Source organism: Lampetra fluviatilis, chromosome 33 (genome assembly GCF_964198595.1).
Source record: "Lampetra fluviatilis chromosome 33, kcLamFluv1.1, whole genome shotgun sequence".
NCBI lineage: Eukaryota > Metazoa > Chordata > Hyperoartia > Petromyzontiformes > Petromyzontidae > Lampetra > Lampetra fluviatilis.
Window position 1 is genome coordinate 10,487,594 of NC_136307.1, and position 25,836 is coordinate 10,513,429.

Consider the following 25,836-nt stretch of genomic DNA (forward strand, 5'->3'; position numbering starts at 1 on the left):
TAATTATCATCCCTCTAGCAATCCACTGCTGGATGAAGGCCTCGCAAATACCGTGCCAATCGTTAACACAGCAGTGGTAGGCAACCAAAATAACAAGAAGAGCTATTTTTCCGAATTCGGTAAACAACTCAATATTTCAAGAGCCGCCAATGCAATGTGAAAACGAGACGGTGGGTCCTTAATAAATAACGTCACGAAGCAGCCCTTAAAGAGCCGCATGCGAGTTATGGAGCCGTAGGTTGCCGGCCCCTGATGATGGGGATTTTTTGACCGTACTTCACCACACTGGGTGTATGAGGTTTTGGGGTCAAGACCGCTTCAGCTATCACATGCCAGTGGCGTTAGCCGTGGCCAGGAATTGAATTCAGGTCCCTAGGTTCATACATAACACAGCATGCGATTCACCATGCCATCGCTCCACCGCGATAGAACGATACGATACAATTTGGATTTGTATAGCGCATGACTGCAACCGGCATCTCCAGACGCCGTACAGAGACAGCGGGACATCACAGGAATTAAATAGCCAGGAATTGAACTCAGGTCACCGAGTTTATAGCACAACACACAACCGGAATGCCACCACGCCACCCTGAAACGGTAATTACTGTATGTAAAAAATATTTGTTGTTCAAATGTGTATATATTTTACAATACTGTCATGTGCGGTGTGCTTTAGTCAATGAAAATAATAAGGTGTGTTCCCTTTGGTAGGGGTTTTTTGCATGCATTAATGATAAATCTATATTTCCTAAACTGCATGAATAGCCACTGATGCGTGTTTATAATGATGCACCATGGGATGGGATTAGGAACTTTTTTTATACCCGTGTGGGCACACCATGGGGATAGCTAGTAGAGTCAAGGATATAATGTATACAAAAAGACACGGGAATGGGAAAGGGAAGAGATGAGGAAAATAAGAGAAAAAGGATGGAAAAGGACTGCAAGACGGGCAACCAAAGGGGGTTAGGAGAGGTGAGGACAGGGAGAAGAGGCTACATAAGGGCCGGCGAAACTGCTGCACAGAGTGGCAGAGTCTGTTTCACAGTGGGCGGGGAGGGGGTGGTGGGATTCAAAGTGGGGGTGGCCACACAGAAGTCACGTGATTCACGGGATGCTCGTGCTGATTTAGATAAAGAGATGTGGTATAGCAATGCACTCGTGGTCACAATTGCCTTAATATTTTCAGTGATGCTAAATTATTAAATGGAGCAGAGTAGCGGCAGTGGTCAGTGTACTGATCTATGGACCTCTTAACCAGAGTTGCATTCCTAGGCATGACTAACATCAGTGGAGCGTGCCCCCCCCCCCCCGTCCACTTCACCAATCCGCACTAACCAGCATGGTGAAGTATGGTCAAACAACCCCCTGTTGTGTAACACAGTGTGGAGAGGCCTTCATCGTTCAGCAATAGATGGATAAAGGGCTGTGTATTATTATTATTCATCAGCCATGGTCCATCTACTGCCGGATGAAGATCTCCCTAAGCAACCCGCCACTATCTTGCGAAGCAACACATGTTATGATAATAATATTGTTCTTTTTATATAGAACAAATGAGGGTCAATTTACGTCATCTGCATTTTTTTCCTGTAAGGTTAGATTATCACATGAAACACAAAATATATATACACCGTAAAAATGTACAATTTCTCCGAAAAATGTTACTCAACAAGCCCCTTCCGAAAAATAAATAAAATCACAAACGTAAAAATATCGGAAGATTGCGTCAAATAATTACCGATGCGAAATGTCAGAAATCTGCGCGGAGACCCCCGGTTTAGAGCGCGCGAGCGTCGACCGACGGCACCGTCCAAAGTGTCAGAATCTCACGCGTCAAAAACGGCGCAGAGTGCTCATCTCCACTTCACATGCAAATCCCGGCCCGAGAAAACACCCACAACCCCCACCTGCCCTGCTCAAATCCCTCCCCCCCCCCGCCCCCCCCCGACTCCTGCACACGTTAAAACGCCTGGCAAACAATCCGTGATCAACATTAACAGATGGTTTTAATATTTAAAATGTTTACCGTGTGCCAAGGACTAGAATAATGAGGGCTTAACTCTACATCAGCAATCCCTGGCACTTCACTGCGGCCTCTCTCTCTCCCTCTCCGCTCTCTACCCCCTCCCCCTCTCTCTCCACGCGCTCGCTCTCTCTCTCTACGCTCTCATCTCCACTCCCGCCCCCTGCTCTGGGTTTCAGATGGCATCGCAGATTTACACGCCCCCCTGCTAATCTCTGTTTTCTGTCTTAACACAGCTGTAAACCACACTTCTTCCCTCCCAGCGTGGAGGAGGAGGAGGAGCCTCCTGCAGTCTTCCTGTAAATGAAGGTCTCCAAACGACCTCCGCCTGGCCCTCACTGCAACACCCCCACGCCACCCCCCACGCCTACTCCTCCCCACACGACTCCAAGTGAGGGGGGCAGGGGGGCATGCCGGGGTCAAATCTTGCCGGGGGCTGAGGTGGTGTGGAGGGGGACGGAGTTGGAGGAGGGGGGGGGCGGTGATGGTGTGAGGTTGGAACTCAACACGGCCGTGAAGTATTTTAAACTGCTCCGAGTTCCTTGGCATGCGAGAGAATGGTGGGGCCAGATACAGGCTGCGTGCTGCTTGCAGCAGGGCTACAAGGCAGGGATGCAGGGAGCCCCCTGGCTACGTTGCACCGGGCTACCGGCGATTTGGCCGCGAGAGCCGCCCTCACGTGCGCCGGATAAATGTGAGTGCGCAACACAAACAACAACTACCGCAACTAAAAGCAATAACAATAACGAGCTGCTGTTACTCAGAAATAAATTATTCAATTGGGATTATACACAGCAACCATAGCCCCCTAACGAAAGACAAATGCCCCAGCAGGCCACCTAAAACTTGGAGCAAGTGTCGCGAGGTTTCTCCCGTTAGTATGGGGCCACCGCTCCACTGAAAAGCTGTTGCCAAAATAAAAGACGTGAAACTATTTACGTGGCAGATTTGTTATCCAAAGGCATCAAGCTTGCTGTATATGTATCTATATGCAGGGAGATTGTGTGTGGGCATGAGAGACGAGATAAGGCCCAACATAGGAACACAGCCACATTGGCTTGAACCATTCAGTAGCCCCTGAGTAGTGTTCTGCTTGAGAAGACCTCATCCAGCAGTGGAGAGAGCAGTGCTCGGTGTCAGAAGACCACCCCCCTTCCCCATGGAGTCCAGCATGTTATGAGTGGCCATCCAGCACGTCCTGATAAACCGGGTGCATAATTAGCAAGCTTAGGCGCCGCAGTGGCGAGATGTTAACTACCTCGCCTAGTATACAACAGGTCGTGGGTTCAATCCCGACCCTGATGCCTGCTGTATATTTGGAGTTTGCATGTTCTCCCCGTGGTCGCTGATTTTTTCTCTGGGTCCTCCAGTTTTACCTCCACATTTAGAATCAACATGCGTTTAGAGTATCTGGCTGCTATACATTTCCAAATGATGTTAATCCACTTCGCTGAACTATCATTTGTGGCCAGGTCGCTTCTGAAAAAGAGCAATAGAGCTCAGTGGGCCGTACCTGGTAAAATAAAAAAATGTTAGAGTTTCGAGACTATTACAGACGGGTCCTGCATTGGAATGTTTGATGTCCTATGAAGCAGGCGATTGCCCACATCCTCACCTCTTATATATACTGTATTTCTCATTGAAGGCCACAGTGCTATTGACGGATGTGTTGAGTTTTTTTTTATTAATTGTGCTTATGCACCGCACCGCTGCCAAAGCAGCAGCAGCATCGCTACCAAGTAACTTGTTTGCATTTTAATGAGTGTTTCACGTGTTGGAGGAGAGCCGAGAAGTTGGAGAAAACCCACAGAGCACACCACAGGATAGCACTCAAAGGCCCCCCACGTGGGATGGGATGACAACTCCAAATATCGCACTGCAACTTTCTGGACCATCTAACAGGCCAGACGTTTGGGAGTCTCTCAAATCTCTCATGTGGTCCACCACCAACCCTTGCCTCCGAAACGACGGATCACAGGAATGTGTCACCGTTTCCTTGGCCAAATATTCAACATACCTTTTGAAACTCGGTACTCACCACTCACCGACGATCTCATTAATCTTATTAATGAGCCGAGCGGTGGCAGCAATGCACGCATGTAAATCCAGCGCCTGTGGAGGCGAGAGTTGGTGGATCGCACGAATGTCGTGAAACTCCCTTCCCTGTGGGCGTCGAGGTGCCCTAACGTCGCTTGTCAGGAGACATCAGTACAACAAGTGGAATAATCACCGTCTGTTTCCATCTGTACGCAGATAGAGTAGTACCTCCCCACGCACGTGAGTTTTCTCCGGGCACTCCGGTTTGCTCCCACACGTATAAACACTCATCATTAATTGGCTGAAAATAAAAATTAAAACCCGAATGCAATACCCTCGTAAATAATATTCCTCGGACTAGCGTTGCTTTCCTGGATAATTAAATAATAATTATTACAAATATTTGATATTTGTTGCTCGACAGTGCAAATACATCTGACCTTCCGTATTGACGCAAACACGGCACAGGTCTATAAACCTCAACGCGACAACAAATAATAACATTAATAAACACCGTAAACACTGCCACATGTAGCTGAGGAATGCTGCGTGCTGGAAACTGTAGAGCAGATTTCAGACAAAGTTTTGTCGAAATGCCGCGTTTCGCGCTCCACTCCTTAGCGGGAGACGCGTGGACGTCCCAGTACAGTGCTTGCACTTTCATGTATAAGTTTACTCTCTCGAAAAGGAAATTACCGCATACGCCAAAGCATTTCCTGAAACCCAGCCAAGATTTTACCCTCAAATAATGTGCCCGAAATCATAATTTTCTCCTACTGAGCTAAAGCCGTGGGTCCCTTAGGTCATATAATTAATAGCGGGGGGGGGGGGAAGACATGACATATCAATCTCTTTGGGAGTCGTTTTTTTCTTCGGCAGCCGTCGTGAGCCGCCAAGTTTCTGTGCGGCCACAATATGTTCGTCACAGTCGCATCAGCCAAGACGACGCTTTGACACCCACTGGCCTCGGTATTTTATTTTTAAATGTTTTTAAGCGGAATGCCACTTTTCCAGTTTTGACCGCCAACAATCCCTTCGCTCCCTCCCCTTCCCACCGGCGTTCTCGCTCGTTCGTGTGTGTGGTATTGGGGTTGTTTGAAAGCAGGCTCAGGGCTCACGAGTGTCAGTGGGCCTTTTCACGAGTGAACTGACGGGCCTTATCGGGGGGGGGGGGAAGGGGAGTGAGCGCGCGCGCATTCGCAGCTGTTTATCCGTTACACAAGAAACCCGGTGCTGCTCCTCTTTGTTAGCCGGTGCGATTTAGGCGGCGATTAGCCCACACCCGTTTGTGGCGCGTATCTCCAGCTCGGTTGGTGGGTTCTTTTTTTTCTCTCTTTCTACCGCCCGATCCGTCCCGCCTCCCTCCCCCCACAACCAAAAACGGCTTCATTCACTTTTTTTGTTGTTGTCACGGACCAGAGATATCTTTGGGCAAAGAGTGCCGTTTAAAAAAAAACCCGAAGCGTGCCGATGTCTTCAAATTGTGCGGAAACGTTTTTTTGTTCGGATGTGTGCAGTTTTCGGAGAAAATGCGACGAGAGAGGAAAAAAAACGCAGCAGCGTGCAGCCAACCATCAGCGGTTTAAGATTAAATCGTCGTCGTCGTCGTTTGAGGAACAATAATGTCAGGTGCGGCCTCGGCGAGGTTAGCCAGCGCAACCCCAGACACCACAATTTGCACCCACAAATTATCAAACACGGCGGCATGAAATGAACAAATCTGGAAAATAAATAAATAAAATACTGCCAGATGAAGGCCTCCTTCCTAAGCCACCATCATTTGTGATCAATCCACTGCTGGATGAAGGCCTCCCTTACCCAAGCTCTCGCCAGCCCTCAATCCACAATGATGGAACATTAAGCGAGTATAAAAAATATATTAACTTAAGTAAAGCAAACATATTTTAACGTCCTCTAGTCCACTGGTTCTTTACCTTTACAGCAGCCTTGTACCCTTTTAGTGCTCAATAATAATAAAATATTATGTTAATACATAAGTATTTGTATACTTATGAGCCGTTACTTAATTTGTGTTTCGATTATTTAGCGTCTAAGAAAATGTGGCCATGTCTCGCACCCCCAGAAAGGGCATCACGCGACCCCAGGGGGTGCGTGCACCCCAGGTTAAGAAGAAGAACCACTGCTCTAGTAGGACCACCCGGCTTGAGCAGGACAAGTCCGTAGAATGAATGGCAACCGAAAATAGCGTGACAGCCAAGAGACGGAACACATCCAAGTGACATCTATCGGTGAGGTGGAGCACTGAAATCAGCTCATGCTCAGGTGCTAGATGGATTGTTACATCGCAGAACAGAGAGAGGTGGTGATAACTGAAGGGGGGGCGCTTTATCCAGCAGCAGATTGGTCATGGCTGATGATGATAACTGGCAAAGGTCACTTAGACGACCGGCAGAACATTTCAGAGGTAGCTCTGCGACGTCCGCTTCCGCAGGCCGCTCTCGAGCACCGAGGGCTGTCACACCGCTCTGTGACATTTCCGAACGGCGCGGTGGCAGGGAACCTCCCCCCACCGCCCACCGGTTGCCTGCTAAGCGATGGGCCGAGGTGACAGGGACCCACAGCGAGTCCCACAGATGCATCCACACCGGCTTCACTCCGCGTCGGATCAGACGAGCAGGGAGGCAGCACTGCTACAAACAAGGCCCTTTTAGCTCCCGCAGAGGTCCCCCCCCCCTCATCCCTTCACCCCCCCAACCTCCAGGCCCCAACGGCACTTTGTACGGACAGGACCTAACACTTCCTCTGTTTTTCCATCCCTCGCCTCCCCACCACCCAACAGGGGCCTCAGAGGTGGGTGAAATCGTGCCACTGCTAGCCCCCCCCATCCCCACCAACCACCATCCCTTTTTCTCTCCCGATGTTTTGTCTCTTGCCACGGCTGCGTCATTTCCCCCGGCCTCACCAACTTTCGCCCCCCCCACCCCCCACCAACACTGTTCCCCTTCATTCGGACTGGCAGGCTCGGTGTCTGCGGCTGAAGCTGCCAAATTACGAACAAATCTATCCCGTATCCTGTCTGAAACGAGAGCCCCTTAACAGATACACCTTGGTTATGTAAAGCGGGAACTTCCAGAAATGCAATTTTTTCTTTTTTACGAAGCCGGCGGCGATCTTGTCAAGGAAAACATTTAACTACTTACACCCTAAACATGGCACTCACAGTCACGTGTGAAGATAAAACCACCGAAATGGGGTTTTGTTGTCGGATTTATTTCTTACTTTCTGTCTCTATCTTTGGGGGTTTTATTGCACCACACCGTGCTCGACGCACCCAAACACAGCGGCCCCGCGTCACTCACTCTCTCAATCTCCACTTCTTCTCTGCTCGCACCGACCCACGATCGGCATTCCCTCCCGTCGGCGCTCAGTCGGGCGGTTGCGCAATTCGAGAAACGCGCGGACTCTTGTCCACGACACCCTCAACAGTGCCGCGTGCTGCTGGGCCCCCCCATTGTGGCACAAACAAAATAACAAGACCAACAACACAACTGCCTCGAAATGTGTCGCCGACAACCATCGGGCCACACGTAACATGGGGAGAGCACTCGCGCAACCGCGGACGTGGCACTGGCCAAGAAGAGAGGGAGCGAAATGCTGGAAGAGCCAGAGCCGTCTCCGCGCCCGAACCACCCCGCGCCCCCCCCCCCCCCCACGTTTGAGCGCTCGAACATTTACACGCCCGTCGCCGACAGCGGTATAAATGGGTTCATAGCATCTCAAGTCGATCGGCCGATCGGCCGGATGGTCGCCTCTAGTCGTGGCGGCAGTAGAGTCCGAGGTAGCCTCACCTCTCCGAGAGGGGGCTCTCCCTAGTGAAGCCCCCCCCCCTTCCGCTAGCAGTGCCGTAAGCCAGCAATTTCAGGGCTGCGCCTTTAACCCCCCCCCACCCACCCTCCCCAGCACACCCGACCCCAAAAAAATCGCAGTCCCGTTTCGTCATTCTCTGCCAGGTGATTTCACCCCCACGATTTAACAAAACAAACGGCAATATAAATATCCGCAGACCACAACAGTCGCAACAGTCGCGACCACCCTGATTGCTACTCTTCTTCTTCTTCTTGTTGTTTTTTATTTTTATCTGGCGCTAACGGGCGGGCCGGCCCCTGGGGGAGAAGGCGCTTCCACGGCCCACCCAGCGCCTCCGGCGTGCCCCCCCCCCCACCTCACGACGTGCAGCTAGCGCCTAACAAGCCGGCGCTGCGCTATCCCGACGGCGGCAGCTGCAGACACATTATTTTCCTCTTCAGTCAGAACATCTCTGACCCAACCTTGACTCCTGCACATTGCTTGGGTGCACATGCCTATTGGTGTCAAGAAGACAATCCATATGGCACCTTCCCTCCTGTCCCCCCCCCCAACCACCACCATTGCATTCTAAGCCTCTATCGTTCATTTTATGTGAAGATTTTGGTCTGCACATACACAAAGACAAAGATCCCCCGTATAGCCTTAACAGACAGTTTGTAAATGCAAAGAGACAAAAACCTCTGTTTAGCCTACACAAGCTGTCAGGCCAAGTGCTGTTAGTGAGCACCTATGAAGGCCGGTACGTTGCACACAAAGCGGTTGGGTGAGCGTTGTCTTTATTGTGGGTGCTGTGAGTGGTGTGGATGGTGTGGATATTGTGGGTGCTGTGGGTGGTGGGTATGGTGTGGGTGGGCTGGCCAGCCGCCTGTGTGATGTGTAAACATCGCACCAGGTTCTCATTTAAGGCTGAATTAACCATGCAGAGACACACACACACCACACTATGGGCAAGCCAATGCGGCTCTAAGAGCTGGATTGAAACGAAAAGTGAAGCGCCATATTTAGGAGTATGCGCTAATCGTAAAATATGACGGTGAATTGATTTAAGGGACGATCACATCGAAGAATACGGTAATAATTGGATTCCATGTGGATGTTTAATGGCTTATTCTCGAAACATTTCGACCCGCTCCTTGTATATCGAATGAAGGATTCGTAGGACGTAACTTTTAAAAACTACATCTGCAAAAATTAAGCGCCACAAGCGGTTTATTGGAACGGAGGAGTCTTCGCGATATCTTTAGAACATTTTTTTACCCATAAAACAAATTCCAATAAAGAAATTACAATGATAATAAATTAACTTAAAACAAAGGGGAACATCTTTACTATAAATAAGACGAAAAAAGCTGTAAGGTTTTATGGTAGACAAAGGCATTCCCTTTAAACGCGGCGTACGCTGGAACGCAAAAAGGGGGTTAACGTTTTATTTGTTAATAAAAGAAAGTTCCCGTCATAAAAACCCACATTGAAATTCATGAAAATTAAGATCGTTCCGTAAATCTGGCGACCAATCGAGGCTCCGCGTTGAGCTTTCTCCGCTCTAATTTATTGTATATCTGACCACTGTTAAGCCCTTTTATGTGTAAGAATTTTTCCCTGACCTTTCATTACCAATTTATAGGGAAATGTGCTCTTTTCCATGGTTAATGGCAAAACTGGTCATCTTTATAGGCTAATAATAACACGCTGTTCCGAGGCAGTAAATTCATACACTGCCGAAGGTGCAGTGCATGACATGTGAACTGGGGAAGATAAGGGGGGGAATGTCTTTTTGGATTTCCTCCCCATTTCCTATGATTTCCCCTAAAGTCAGTGTGGCGAAAAGCATGGCAAGATAAGGCTGAAAAACTCCATAATTCTCCAGATGCGTCTCCTCACGCTGTGATACAGCAAATAAAACGGGATAAAAAATGAATGAGAGCAGAAGAGAAATCAATTGACCCCAGGCTGTGGATGGGGGCCAGAAGGCTGATAAAGTTGTGGGGCTCAGGAATGTTTGTCTATCTGTGGCCTGCAGATAAAGGGCCCTGTAAATGAAACATCTCAGATAAATACGGCGGGGGGGGGGCAGGTTAACTGTAAATGAAAGGGCCACCGTGTCATTTCTGTGAGGCGAAACCTTGGATGGAATTATCGCGGATTGCTGTAATTACATTTTAGTGGAAACCTCAATCCGGACAAAACCCCGGAAGCCTTCAGTTGATACCTCGCAGCCTGGAAACTCCTGGGAGTGTTTAACGAATACATCACGGAGAGGTTTTCGCCCCCTTTTTCGATTCGACTCTCACACCGTCCAGCTCCCCCCCCCCCTCCCCCCTCCTTGGTGGAATTCCGCAGATCAACAAACAAAGCTGTCCCGCTCCGTATTTTGACAACCATTAAGAGCCGGAGAGCGAATCGCTCCTTTTTAATGAAAGGTTTGGCGAGCGGGCACACACAAAAAAAGAGGTCCCCTCACCAGTTGTTGACTTGAAGGATGGACAATCCAGTGTCTTGCGCCAGCTGCTTTTTCTGTTCTTCCGACGGGTACGGGTGCTGGAACAGACGGGTGACAATACGTCAGCGCAGCGCAGGCAACGGGCACGGCATCGGGCGTGCTCCAACATTTTTATTTCAGCCATTTAGCATAAACACCTATCGATGCTTACACATGAGATTATACCAATTAGCGGCATTTGAATGCTAAAACACGCTCCCGGTTCAGCGGTGTCACTTATAAATAAAAAACAATCGGCTTCATTGTGGTTTGCTTTCTCTTTTTTTTAATAGCTTTTACGGGATTTCAAATTTGAGACGTTTATCACGGAATCGAAGGAGATGAATTCTTCTTGTTTTTGTCTGCGAAGTGCACACGGGGCAACGTACGCGTGGGGTAACGCGCGTGTGACGTTTGTATGCACGGCGGTGCAGGCCGCTATTTACATCCCATCACTGTTGGTTAGGTCACCAGGCAAGCGTTCCGTCTGCTTGGTGTTAATTTTATGTCACAACAGCAGATACGTGGAGACACCGGGATCGGGGGCTTGTTTTTTACCGTGGTAAAAAAAAATATGCGTAGTTAATGTCACAAAGAACGGTCTTGGGATTCGGAAGCCCGGAGGGGGCATGGGAAATGAAAAGGAATATTAACCCAAATGTTCTGCCACACAGCACGACCCAACATGGTTTTTTTTTTTGCCCTCCTGAACATCAAACTACGTTCCAGTTTCCTTCTGTAGCCTCTTCCATCCATTCGCTTGTATAGCATCAAGGATCACCACAGGGTTGCTAATCTTATTACACATCAGTACCACGTGGCCTTTTTGTCTGGTTATTTAAAGCCCGATTGGAAGCTGGAAATTGGTACAATGTAAATGTGAGCATATCTCACGCTCTTCATCTTGAGAATAAGAAGAAAACTATGACTTCATGCTCAATTATACCTACTCACTGCATTGTTCATTCAGTTAAAAGTGTTAACATTCTGGGTAATTTTCTAATTCATGTTTTATAATTTATTTATTAACAATCAATTTGCTTCGAATGTAATTTGTATTCATTATTACTCTGGTAGCAGTTGACAAGTGTTGTATTTCCTAGTATGACATGAAACTATGTATATTGTTATCACAACAAAAAATTACACGAGCACTTCAAATATGAGTAACATCGTCGATATTTACTCCGAAGTGGATGAAATATTTCAGCAAATTCTCTAAATGATTCATAATACACAGCGTTATGCAAACAATACTATTAAAAAAAGCTGTCTAACATACTACACGAATCCATAAATGTGTTTTTTTTATAGTACATACCAGTTATTATGACCACCAAAAAAGATATACAAACCCAAATATTCGATCATTCTCTGTTTAATTCTCGGACTGAAGCCACTTGGCCAAAACAAATCGCACAACACTAAGCGCCACTTATTCGGGATAACAGCACCACTCCGAGTTAGGTTTCTTTTTGGGGAAAACTGCCACGATATTAAGCCCTGGCAGAATTGCCACCAAACAGGGAGTACCAGGCCCGGAAAGGGCAGCCACAATCAATCAGTCAGCAACCCCTCGTGCGTTTTCAAGAACACAGGAAACGCAAATCCTACACTAGGCCTCGCAGGCACGTGCCACACACGCACAACGGCAATAAATGCACATTGGGGTTTTTTGGTTTCCTACAGAGGCTGTGGCCTAAATTGGGATTAAGTTTACCTCATAAATATGGAAGCTGATGTGTGGCAACCTCACAGTCGGTGCCTTCCCTCGACAGCCATGTTGGTTGATTGAGCGCGACCTCCGCTAGGCCTCACATTACTTAAGTTTATTAAAAACGGCAAAGAAAAATGAAGGTGTAAATCAGAAAAAATAAAGAATGAAACCCACCAATTTATGTTAGTACCACGACGTAAAAAAACGCATCCATTCAAATATTGTGAACGCTATGAATAGAAAACTGTTTCAGATCCAAAAAAATTGCTCCACAAAACTGAAATTCCAACGCATTTTAAATTCCTCAATGCTGAAAAAAATGTTTATTTTCCATTATGTGAACAGAATTGGACCATTCTTTTTATCATTTATATTTAACTTATATCGGTCATTGCAACAAAAATATGAATGTGTGTTTTAATGTTTGCAATTGCATTTTTAAGAATATAAATTTCAGTTACTACCGTTCTAAAGTCCCAATTTTTTCAGATTTTGGACAACGTTGCTGAAATCCATGCACATGCACATTACAAGCGAACATTTTTATTTTCTGGAAGAACATAAACCGTTTACTGTTCCTCAATTCTAAACGGCCATGTTTACGGCCAAAATTAAATGTAGTTGAGCAGGGCTACGCCACAGAATTCATTTACTAAGGCCAAGGGAAAACAGCAGAATGCAAAGGTCAAAGTTCAGAGTGCAGGAAGAAAGCCACCCATTTGTCATGTGGTTAGTTTATCGCTCACCGAATCCCCTTCTTTTTAAAGCACCCCGCTCCGCTCCTCAGAAATGTCTTTGGTGGAGACAAATGCTCAGACTGCTTAAAATTATTTACACGGGCTGCTCTCGCACGGCAGACATCATTAATTTCCCTCAGCCAAGCATGACTGGAGCCAGGCCCGAGCTGTTTTGATTAACAGGCGGGGAGATGTGTGCGTGGGCCTCCCATCCTACGACGTCCAACCCTCTTCAGCCACGCAGCGAGCCAGCAACGCAGCCGCCATTAGCCCCCCCCCCCCCCCCTACGGATCACCCTCGCATTTCGCGAAGGACACAATCAGCGTCGCACGCGCCCAGCGCATCACTTTTTGGTAAGGTGGGACAAATTATTATTCTGACCAAGAGAGCGAGAGTAGGCCATGGGTGTTTCCCGAACTCTGTTTTTTCCTATTACAATCGGTTGATACAAACACGAACGACTGAATTGACGCACTGAATGTATGTAATGACATGCACGTCGAGAATGTTACGCGTAGCTAATTTACAACTTCACATACGAACGACAACAACAAATCTCAAACATGGCCTATGCCGTGGAGAAGAGCCGTTGCCCGAAACGTTTCTTCTTATCACCGTTTTCTACTCGAGAGCCGGGTTATTGACGAATGCGTTGGGTTTTTGTTATGACATACAATGGCCCTCTTAAAACATTTCCGAGGGTGGGAGGGGACGGTCCCCTTTTGCCCCCCCCCCCACCATGACCCCTCTATTGGTGCTCCTCTTGCCTGCTTACACCATTAAGCTCGAACTATGCGGCCTAAAAGATAACGCGTTTCAATGAGCCCCACCGTCAACATTGTGTCCGACTCGACAATTCCTCATTGCATCGTTGAGTATCTATATCCACAAAGTAAACACATCTTGAGCAACAGAGAAGCTCTCACTCACGCACAAAAGACAAATACCCCCCCCCTCCTCCTCCACCACCTCATAGCTACAAACAGACTTGGGATGGGTGCTGTTTGCGAGCGCCTATTTTGGCCAGCACGGAGAACTAGTTGGATTGTGGCCAGCACCATACACAGACTGCCTTTATCTCGTCAGTGCTGAAATGGACACGCTGCACAGCTATACTCATTTAAGGCTGAGTTTACCTACAGTAAACCCATAAACCGGTTCAGAAATCACTCGCCGCTGATGTTAGCCATGGCCGGGAATCGAACTCAGGTGAACTGGGTTAAAAGTGCAATGCGGTAACCACTATACTACTGCTGTCCCCACACACATACACTCACTCACGCACACACAAATATATACAATCGTTTGAGTGGAGTCTGGAATTTATCGTCTTGGCCTCTGTGGAGTTGTACTTTGTAACAATGCTCGTCTTTAGGTATACACTGTACAGCACGCTTGTGTGCGCGCGTGCGCGTGTGGCTTGCATGTTTGTGTATATATATACGCCGTTGTGTATATATACACACCGCATAACCTGCGCACGCGCACGCACGCAGGCACGCACGGGCGCAGCAAAATCCCGGTGCCCACCACGGAGGGCCACCACGATTCTCTGCAAGACGGAACGAGCCTGAATATATATTTGTTAAAATAACGCAACGCTTAGACAACTGCCGGGGAAGTCCGCGGTGCTCTGTTGGCGATGTGGACAGACCGCAGGGGAAAGAGACGGGGGGGGGGAAGGCGATCGCTCAGAGCACGACGTGCCAGCTCGCTCGTCCCGTGTGCGAAGAAGAGTCGCGCGCACGGCGGCGGTGGCGGCGCTCGCCCAGCCACGACGTTTCCTCGTGGGAAGATTTGTCTTCCTTCCGAGAGGTACCCAGTCGAATGTGTTCCCAAGCCATTTCAGGAAGCGACACGTCTACGTTACGTTGTCCTCGAAAATATGTGTGTTATGTATGAGTAATGGTAAAGCAGAGAACGTGACATAAAAAGAGATGTGTTAATTCGTTATTTTAAATAATAGATTTCTTTTTTTTTATCTCAAAAATGATCCACGGCATACCATGGCCATCCAAACATTTCGGGTAACCGCCCCTCTTGCCCTCCCCCCGCCGTCCTCCACCCCACCCTTACCACCCCCCGGGTGTCCCTCTGTTCCCACATTCAGGACGTGGCGGTGCAGTTGAAAGGAGGCAATACGCCCGAGAGAACGTCCACCGGCAGAGACGGAGCAATGGCGTTAGATCGTGCACACAAGCTCGGTGGCTTGGGGTGACCTTCATCCAGCAGTGGATTGACCGTGTCTCATGATTGAAGATGAGTGGAAACCTGTTATCCACAGCACTTCCTTGGCACAGGTTTGACAAGGGTTTAAAATTTAGATAGATTTTTAGATATTTCAGCAGCAAGGGCCCGATAAGCTGTTAGACTCTATTTCATGGGCGTCCTGCGATGGCACCGACGCGATATAATCCACTGCTGGCTGAAAGCCTCCCCACACAATATTGGTCTTGGGGGTTCGTTGACCATACTTCACCAAACTGGTCAGTGTGGGTTGGTGAAGGGCAGGGGGAGCCCGGAATCGGTTCAGACATCACTCGCCACTGACGTGAGTGGCCAGGTATCAAGCACCGGTCGCTTGGTTCAACTTACGTACATTTCATTAATTCTTACAATAATAGTCTACTTTTGCAAACAGCTGTATTGTGTATATAACCTCATACCACAAACAAACAAATTATCCTCCGTATAGCCTTAATAGACCGTTGGGGCAAGCGCTGTTAGCGAGCACCTCTGAAGGCCGGCACAGCACATAAGGGGGTGGGTGGCCAGCACGACGCGTCGGCCACCTTTGTCTCCCCAGTGGCGATGTTCACACACCACACCAGGTACTGATTTAAGGCTGAGTCGACCTAGGGGAGGCACAGGACCAGTTCAGATAATTGTCACTGGTGGTGGCCATGAGGAGGATTTGAACCCGGGCCGCCGGGTTCATAGCGCAGCGCACAAACCGCTACACTACCGCTACCCCAACGCAAAAATACATAAAAACATACACATGCACGCACCAATATGTTTGCTGTTTTCTGTACCTACGAGCCACTCACCTGCTCGGACCCCCCCCTCCTCCCCCAGTCGGCACAAAGGAAGGGGGAGGCGGAAGACGCCAGATGCGTTTTGCGTTATCAAAAGATAGAGGAAGGCACGTGAAGAGAAAGAAACACCACCCTGCTACCCTCCCTCTGGCATCCAGCAATGCTCAGGCTGTGTGCTGAATCTCCGGCCTAATCCTTTCCGGAACATTCCACACAGATAGAGCTATTCTGGCTTACGGATAACATTAGTCTTGCTCTATCAATCACATTTCGCAGACAAAGTCTTCCATTATTTTTTTCTCCCCTCCGGGGCGATCTCGTAGTTAATGCCTCTGTTTATAAGCCGCGCTATTTGCCCTCCTCGCAAGAACCAAAGCAAAATAAAGTGAGCGAAATCCCATCAGGTTGCTGCGATTAAGCGCACACAGCAATCGCCGGCATCTGCCTTCAAGTGGAATACGGCGTTCGCTCTCAAACGGCGCGATCATTAGTTCGGTATAAACTCGCTATTAATGTCCGCTCCGCTCTCTGACAATGACGCCGTTTTGCGTGAGGCTGTGAGACAGTGGCGCAACCGGCGGAAAGGGAGCATTGGGAACTACGGATGAAATGCGCCTTACAAATGTTCATTATTAATATTGTTAACACTATTCTATTGTTGCGAGACGCAGCCAGGACATCGACAAACTTGCACAAATTTGGTGGCGCACGCACACACACACACCTACAGGACTATAAGACGTGACTCCTAGCTCTTGTGCTATACAATCCACGTGTCTTTAAATCCGGAGAATACAAGTCGGAATAACATTTCTCTTTTTAAAAAAATGCATCTGTGATGTACAAGAGCCATCTCAAACCTTTTTGAGGGGGGGGGGGGGGTGGCAACAGCACCCCCCCCCTCTCTCCAGTGGGGGGGGGGGGCCTGCAGAGGAGGCACAGCCGTCGCGTGATGCGTGCATAATCGACACAAGGTTGCCCACAAGCTATAAGCATCAGCGACGTCCACACGAGGAGTCGTGAAATAAACCCTTCCTGCACATCCAGATGCTCACGGTCGGGTGAACAGAGTTGGGGAACACCAGGCCATGAAGAATTTGGACACGATCATGACAGATTCTGAGATGCAGCCGTGTCAATTGCGTAGCTATCGAGTGTGCAGGTGGTGCGGCTGCACCAGGGCCCATGGGACAGAGAGCAGGGTCCAGGTTCTGGACTACGAAGAGCAGGAGAGGGAAGACAAGTGACTCCCGTTTCACCCCGCGCACGCAGAGGATCCAGGCCAACTATGCTACACCATTGACCGTGTGGGGTTTTCTCCGGAGCCCTGGACCGTTGTAGAGGTCCAGTGGTTGGTGAAAAAGGGCCTGGTGCTTGCTGAAGAAAGAGTTCGTGAAAAACACGTTGGCTCTTCGTTGGCCCCACTTTCCGCGTACCGTTGGACCTCACAGCTGCCCCGCGCACCCGTCGGGCAGAATTTGTTTAACACCTGAACGGCAAACTCTGCTTCGTTAATCCACCGCGAACACACTGTATTTGTAACGTGGTTCATTTTTTTTTTTAGCGTCAGAGACGATCGCAAAGCCAGCACAATGCTAACGAGAATGCTGCCGGCGGGACGAGAAGGCAGCGATGAGCACGGGGCAATGTTTAACTCGGCGCGACTGGGCACCTCAATGAAAGTAGCGCTGCTCGGGCCAAGGAAAACACTCCGCATAATACGATTAACACTAAAGATTTTTAACGAGGTTGGCTGGAATTAAAGGAACTTTAATGGGGCACTGTATCCACTTCAGTCGCAAAGATTCCAGCTCACTTAACATGGATCTTGTTTCTATATTAAGCCCTCCCTTAAGGGGGGGCCCTGTTATCTTGAAATGACACGGGGTTTTGAAATGAAAATATTCCCGGCACACACTCGGACACACATGCAGCACACACACACACACCGCACAACTGCACACACACAGTCTGCATGCCAACCAAAGTCCATTAAGCTCGTAATTGGGGCCCATTTAAATAACGATCATCCGCAAGGATTCACAAACGCAGGCTAATGGCAGCAGGGTGGCGAGTTAGGAAAAAGGGGGGGTAGGGAGAAGAGGGGGGGGGGGGTGGAGGAGGGGGCCTCTTTATGGCAGAGGGCCGTTGATTGTGGATCTGCATAAAATATGTATTCTGGGATTTTCAATTTAAAGCATGTGCACAAATAATGTGTTGGATGTGGAAGTGTGTGCGCACGTGCGTATGGCTGCTAGGGGACACGGCAGTTCGAGGGAGCCAAGCTGGTTTGACTGACGTCGACAATTGTCTCAGCATATTGTCTGGCCCTTCAGAAAGCCGCCGCTGAATGTGTAGGGGTTGCCACCTTACAATCAGAACAAAGTACGGACAGAGATCGAGTTGTACTTCAAAGTAACGCATCTCCGTGGGCACGCAGGTGTTTGGAAAAACATTGGCGTCAAATTGCACAAACCATGTGAACGTGATTCACAAATATGGAGGCGCGGGTTTTTCGCTCCCTCACGCTGCGCAACTCTCAGACGGTCTGTTTTCGGGTCGTGCCCCTCGCTCGACGTCCAACGTTTCGCTCCACGTGGCGGTCTCAGCTCCTTCAGGAACTGAATGGAGGCTTTCGGTAGAGGCATTTGGCTCCTGAAGAGGCCGCTAGCACACGAAGCGAAACGACGGACGTCGTGCCAAACCACGCGAAGTTGGTACGACCTGGAAGCACACCGGAGAGAGAGATTCTGGGCGGGGGTGACCGCCCTGAACCCACTGGGAACTCGACTGTACAGTGGTGGTTAGTGGACACGGCGGACACAATGGGAGCCCGGAGTGAAAGAGGATTCCGCCTGGAACAGGAAGGGTGCCGCCGGCGATGGCGAGATGTAATGTCCCTCGCCGGGTATACAGGAGGTCGTGGGTTCGACCCCGACCCTGACGATGCCCTGTATATTTGGAGCTTCTGTGTCTCTCTCCCCGTGATCGCGTGGATTTTTCTCCAGGCCCTCCGATTTTTTCCCTCCAGATTTAGAAAAAAATATGCGTTTAGAGTATTTGGCTGCTATACATATCCATGTGATAATAATCCCCTTCGTTGAACTGTCATATGTGACCAGGTCACCTGTGAAACAGAGCTAGAAAGCTCAGTGGGCCTTACCTGGTGAAATTAAATAGTTAGTCAATGTCAAAAAAAGTTAGTTCATAGTAATAATTTTGCGATGCTGCCACAGTGGTGTAGCAGTTAGCACAATGGTCATGGGCAGTATCTAACCACACTTCATCACGCTGGTCAGTGAGGGGGGCGGGGGAAGTCGGTGAAGCTGAGAAGCATAGAACTACAGTACAACCATGTATTTTTTCTGCACTGCCCTCCACGTAGCCGAGCGGCAGGCTTTAACACCTGTTATGCGTGGTGGTCGAACGACCCATGCACTATCCAGGCTCAACCCTGCCTAGGTTCAAAGCTCCTGGTGAGATAGGGCATAATGCGGACGATTTGGTCATTGGAAGGAACCATCGCAGCACTAAAAACACAAATGCAGGGGGCTATTTTTGGATGACGTTTTTTTATTTTTGCGAAGGGCCTATGATTATGTTTGTATCTGCCCCGTGGGTTAACCCAGCGGAACACGCGGCTTGGAATCGTTTCTATCATTGTTTTTGGACAGTTAATTGCCGTGGGGCGAACTGGGCTTGCGATTGAGAGGTCGCTGGTTCCAGGTCGATCTCCCGCCACGGCAGATGAAACAACGGTCAGCGTCGCTCAAATCCCACAACCCTCCCCACCACCACCACCACCTTCCCCCATCGCTTCTGTCTACCCAGGGATACAAATTGGTATAACCGCAGTTAAGTCGACCGGCACGTTACGTGTGGTGGGGTAAAGCGTGGGTATTGAGATCCCTCTTCAAAGATGACGTTTTGGCCGCCGGCATGAAAGGGTCGGCCGATACATCGTCCGGAGCGGCTCTCCCCTGAAGGTGCTTGAATGGAGCTCCTTCCGCGAGCAGTGACGTGAGCGAGGAATTTCAGGGCTGCGCCTTTGCCTTTCGTCTTGAGCGGAGATAAGCCACTCTCCTTGAACTGGGAGTCGTGCTCCGCCAGCCACATCACCCCCCCGCTCCCCCAAGAAACACAACCACTCAGTATGCGCCTTTATATCCAGTGTGTTCCAATTACCGTGCTTACTATCGCCCGTCAAAGCAAATTCCCGACATGCTGTTGCTCTTGCGTGTGCAATTCGCTGTCCGTGCACGCACGCGGAGACGTGCCGCTTAAGAGCCGCGCTGGCAGTGCCATCGGTGACTGCACAGGCATCACACACACACACAAATGCACCATGAGGCAAATATCCCCCCCCCCCATAATACAGGTTTTTTTTTTGGGGTTAGATGGCGTGAATATATAAATGTGTCGTTAAACCCACCACCACCCGACACAGCCAATTTGTAAGGTTTGTCACGTAAACAGAACGTGCCTATTCGTTACTAGTACAGCACGCCGGTGTCTTTGAGAGTAATTCCACAACATTTACAATCTGAGTACGACGTTTCGCCAGAAATTACAACTAGCTTCATCAGGCGATAGCCAGATTTGTGGATAAATCCTCCCGTTTCGTTCCTTAAATAGAGGGATTCCAGATTTTTGGGGCAAGTGCTGTTCGCGAACACCTATGAAGGCCGGCACAACACTCAAGGTGGCAGTCGCCCTACGCTGTTGCTGGAGGGCGACTAACTCCAACTGCCCAGTAGCAGCGTCCTTCACGAGCCTCCTCCACAGAGGCCTATCTTAACACCGCTGGGACTGGTCATTGGCAAGTTAACTCAGCTCCACATCATCTTGTGCCAATCAGTCCATCTCTTGTCTAGCCTGTGCTAAGTTCGTTTAGCCCCCTTTAAACGAGCATGGCACGGGACTCACTTGAGGCTGAGTCGACCTTGGGGAGGCCCAGGTCCGGTTCCGATAATCATCGCTGGTGTCGGCTGTGAGCAGGAATTGAACCCGGGTTGCTGAGTTCATAGCACAGCATGCTATCCACTACACTACCGCTCATTAACACAAACGCACACATATATACTATACCTATGACCAAATCACCCAGAATGCACCCTCAATCTCATCGGTGCACAAAAGCTAAGCAAAGTTTAGGCTGGACAGTGCTCGGATGGGTGACCAGGTGCCATAGGGTGCCCACGCGCTTCGTTGCCAGCAGACCATAATACATACAAATACATTTTGTATTGAAATGTCCTCTACTCCAATATCTGTGATGTCCTCTTTTTCTTCATGAACCCACCCTGGTCAGCATGGTGAGCGCGTGGTCAAATTACACCCATGATCCGCACGGTTGTGTGGGAGACCCTCAACCGAAAGAGGGTCGTACACGAACAGCGTGAACATGTTTTTTTTTTTTACAAATCCAATGATGAAAGTGAACGAGTGCCGTTCGCCTCGATTAAAACGCAGCAGCAGCAGCAGCGGCGGCGACGGCGGAATTCTCCGGTGGACTCCGTCCCTCCCCGCCGCCGGTTATCTCCGGCGGACACGCACGGCCGGAATCGCGCGGCACTCCTCCTCAGCTACTTAGCGACAAAAGTAGGAAATGAAAGGGGGGGGGGAAGAGAAAAAGCTACCCGACACGACGCTGAAACCAGAAGGGGGGGAGCAGCTTTGGTGTCGTTCAACAACCCGTTTTGAAATTCACCATTGGCAGGAGCGAGGAGGAGATGAGAGGGAGAGCAGTGTGGAGCACGGGGCAGATGTCTGTATTGTGACTCATTTGCATAATCATGCAAATGGAATTCGGCGGTGTACCGCCGACACAGAGAGCAATTCACCAGGGAGGCCGGCATTGATTTGGATTGTCCCGGCCCTGGCTATACAAGTCAAATTAACTCCTTTGTACCGGCCAGAGCTCGGCGCTCCGTTATTCTGCTGCTCAGTATTCAGGCCCTCTCCCCCGCCTGCGAACATGCCTTCTGAGACTTGGGGCCAATTGACAGCGTTTGATTCGGCTTCTTAAATACGATGCGCAGGACCGAAGAGGTGGGTGGGGGGGGTTGGGGGTCGGTCGGTCGGGCGGGAGGATGGGATGGGTGGGGTTGGGGTGAGAGAGAGAGAGAAAGCCATGGGTAAGATCACTGTATCAGTGGAATTCAGTCAATTTAATAACCGCTCAGAACACCGGCTCTTAAGAGCGCCGCCACGTCACGGCTACGCGGAGATCTCTGTGTAACGGCAGCGGCCGTCAGCTGACCTCTCTAGTACCGCTCCCCCCCCCCCACCTTACCACCCCCACCGCCCCTACCACCCTCGCCACCCCACAGCCACGACCGAGCCACCACCGCCACCCCCCATCCTCGCCACCCTACTCCTTTCTGCACAGACAAAAAGGCATCTCCATAGACCTCGCCCTCCAACCCACTCCCCCAGCCGGCCTCCTTTCTCCTCCCATGAGCCTGTCAAGTCCTGTAATTAATGATGCCAGGCCATGACCCTTGCAAAAATGCACTTAAGGACTACTTAACGAGTTCAGTTATAAGTTCAATATAAATTGCATTTGCTAATCGAAACATTAAGTACACTTTAAATGCGCTGCTTAATACCCCGCATTACGCAACGATGCAATAAACAGATGGGTACACATCCTCACGTTACAAGCAACAGACCAAGCCGCACCACTCAGACCCAATAACGCCGCGGTTACGATACCAAACACGACCGCCAATTAAATCACGATCTCTCTTCCCCCCTTCCCCCCCCCGCCACGGCCGAAACCCCCCGATCAAATAACCGCGCGCGGTACCCACAGCGTCAACAACGCGTGCCGAGAAGAACCACCGCTGCTCGGACCCAACGCGCCGCTTACCCACAGGACATTAACGTCTCTTAGCCGCTATGCGAGAGCGCCGTCACTTGATGAAAGCTTCGCAATACGCGGAGGGAAGGGGGGGCAGGGGGCTGTGAACTTGGTCGCTTGCGTCGAGGCCGACGGCCCTAGTGCTCCGAGTCGTGCGCTTTGATCAGGAGAGGCCTGCGAGCGGCACGACGAGTCAAAGGCCAAGAGGGTATTAGCGCTTTCACCGCGGCTCTTGAGCGCATGGTTGGAGCACCCTCGACCGGCACGCTGAATAAACCCTCGCTTCCGTTGCGTCCGACAAACATGGCCAAACACAGAAAAAAAAACAACCCGCAACCCCCGCCGGCATTTATCTTTCTCTCCGCGACAGCGAGCCGTTTGCAGAAGCGTCTCGAAAACGGTTCCGTCGCCCGACGGACGCAGTGCCACTCCGCCGCTAATGTGGCGGCTTTTGTGATCAGATGGGGACTGAGGAGGCGGTGGGGGTGGCGGGGGAACAGAGGTGGGGTGGTGCTGCCTCGAAACAATAATCGTCGTGGCCTCTGAAGGTAAAACGGGGGCGGTCGCAACGGGAGAAATCCCAAGCGCATTGCCCAGTTTCAGACGAGCGACTCTGAATAAATATGTAACATATCCGAATCCTGCCGCCAAAGCTCGTCAATGACATTAGGGGACAATAAGACAATTCATACAGAGCAACCTTTAAACACAAGTCGGGGGTTTGTCACGGCTACCTCTCTGGAGGAAAACCCACGAAAGCTTAACGTGCGCACGCGCGGCACGCACGCACACACTCGCTCGCGTACACAATGTAAAAAATTGATCCAATTCCTCGGCGATGTTTAGGTCCACTCGCCGCGCACAGCTGCACTCGCTCGGCAGTTTCGGTGGAAGGCAGCAACCAGCGTCGCGCTGGGAGCGGAGTGCTGGGAGCGGAGCGCTGGGGGGTGGGGGGGTGGCTCGGCGCAACCGCAGTGTGGAGTGCAGCGTTAATGATTTCGGGAGTCTATCCATTGCCTCGGCCCGAGCCAGCCGAGCGGGGAGCACCCGTTGAGAATTTGGCTAATGAAGAGCATAATCAACACATCTAGCCAGCCGGGGCTAGACAAAGGCCCCGCAATGGCTTGCCCTTTCAATGCAGATAAAAAGTGATTAAATGCAGTGGATTGCCCAAATGACCTCGGATCGATTCACAAGCCTTTCCATTAGGCAGGGCTTTTTGTGCGAGCATTCTTATTTGGTCAGCGGCCACGCAGGTTACACGGGGTGGGGGGTGGGGGGAGGAGGGGGAGGAGCTGGGGGGTTGAGGGGGGGCAGGGCACGGGTGACCTCGCTGCTGTAACCCCACCGCTCCAGGGTCGGAGCACCTTGCCCCGCGTTGGTAGCGGCGCCGGTCGCCGGCGCTGCACGTGGGAACGTGCAGCGCCGTGACGCGGGTACAGGGGACCCCACCCCCCAGCGCTGGCTCGTTGGCGCCAACGAGGGTTCGTGCATTCATTTCATTCGTGAATTCATTCCGGAATTTCAAATCGGATCCTGTCCCCGGGAAAACGTTTCCGCAGACGGCACACCACATCCATCATACATCCAGCTATGACTGTAGCCATGCGTCACGTGCCACTGTACCAGCGACCCACATAATATTCAATGAGATAGTAAGGCCTGCGTATACGTTGTGAGTGTGTGTATAGTGTACGCGCTGTAATATGTGCAGAGATCCATTTCGGTCGGGGTCCGTCTGGGTCGGCGACCCGGAGAAAATATGTCAGCGCTCGGCACTCCACATCCACGATTACGTCCTGCGCCACCTGCCCCAGTCTACGAGCCACCCGGAAATTATTGAGCGAGAAATCAAGCCGCGCGTGAACGTACGAAACGGAGAAAAGTGACGACCGTCATATGAAACAAACTCTAAAGCTTGTACGTACCACGTGCCAAGGCTGGAGATGTTTAGGCCGCGTGCATTTTTTTTTCAAACCAATAGATTTTTTTTTTTTCGCGGGAGGAACAATGGCTTGAATGTAAAATGTAAGCACGATAATTATTATTATATTCATACACACCGCACGTTATGGTCTCACAAAGAGATGAAAGTGAATGTTAATAGTTATTCATTAACTCCACTACAAATGAAACCGTGCAAAAGGAACCAGGGGAAATGCTCCTCGCACTCGTACTCATCTCACAGCTTGGAACGTGACTTTTTACCAACAATTACAGCGCAGAGAACGCTAACTTAATGTCCCTCCGCTACCCCCCCCACCCACCCCCCTTCTGAACCAGCCCCACGGCATCAACGTTAATTATTACGGGACACTGCGAGACGGGGCAAGAGGAACGACACGGATGAAAGATTGTACGCAACTTGTTAGAGGCGTCGTATTGTCTGTGGAAGGAAAAGTCAGTGGGGGCGTGTGCCGGGGCATGGCGTGAGAAGGGGATATCGCCAAATAAAGCGGCGACATTTATGTAATTGGGAATAAGTTGTACGTGTGTGTACGCTGAACTTATTTCGTACCGTACGTAGCCAACCGTGCTTATCGGAGGTGCGGGAATTGCAAGTGGTAGAGACCGTCAAATAATGCCTGATAATTCCGACTTAGAACACACACGGTATTCACTGACTCTGAGGAACCAGAGGATAGCAGGAAGGCAGCCACCACGTGGTGGGCCGGTGTCAACAATTACCCAAGCTCTGTGGTCCTCTGTATGTTAAGTTTTTATCGGCAAATTTACGAGTGTTTAAGTAGTGGGAGGAAACCGGAGCACCCAGACAAAACCTACGCGTGCGAGGGGGAAACGCTCTATCCTGCGGTGACAGAACAGGCTCAATCCACATTGTTGCTGTGCCGCATTCTGCTGGCGAGCCAGGCTTATGACTCCCTCCTCAACGCCCACGGGAAAGGAGTTTCACAGCAATTCGTGTGCCATTCACCAACCGTCACCTCCACAGTGCTGGATTACGGGCCACGTGCATAGCCACCATCGCCTGAATGAGCGCAGCCAAGCGAAAGGAGACGTGTCCCACACATCCACCACGGAGATGGAGGAACGGAATCATCTCGTGTGCGCGAGGGGAGTTCGTCCAGGAGTTGGCAACCTGTG

At 50.2% G+C, this 25,836-nt stretch overlaps 1 protein-coding gene across 2 annotated transcripts in view; it reads right to left on the reverse strand.

The window, feature by feature from the left end:
* LOC144944055 (homeobox protein Meis1-like) overlaps nt 1-25,836 on the reverse strand; it is an 85,028-nt gene that overhangs the window by 10,778 nt on the left and 48,414 nt on the right. For both annotated transcript variants that reach the window (XM_078872095.1, XM_078872094.1), the window contains exon 9: nt 10,356-10,432. In XM_078872095.1, coding sequence (XP_078728221.1) covers nt 10,356-10,432 — 77 coding nt within the window. The remainder of the gene's footprint in view (nt 1-10,355; nt 10,433-25,836) is intronic.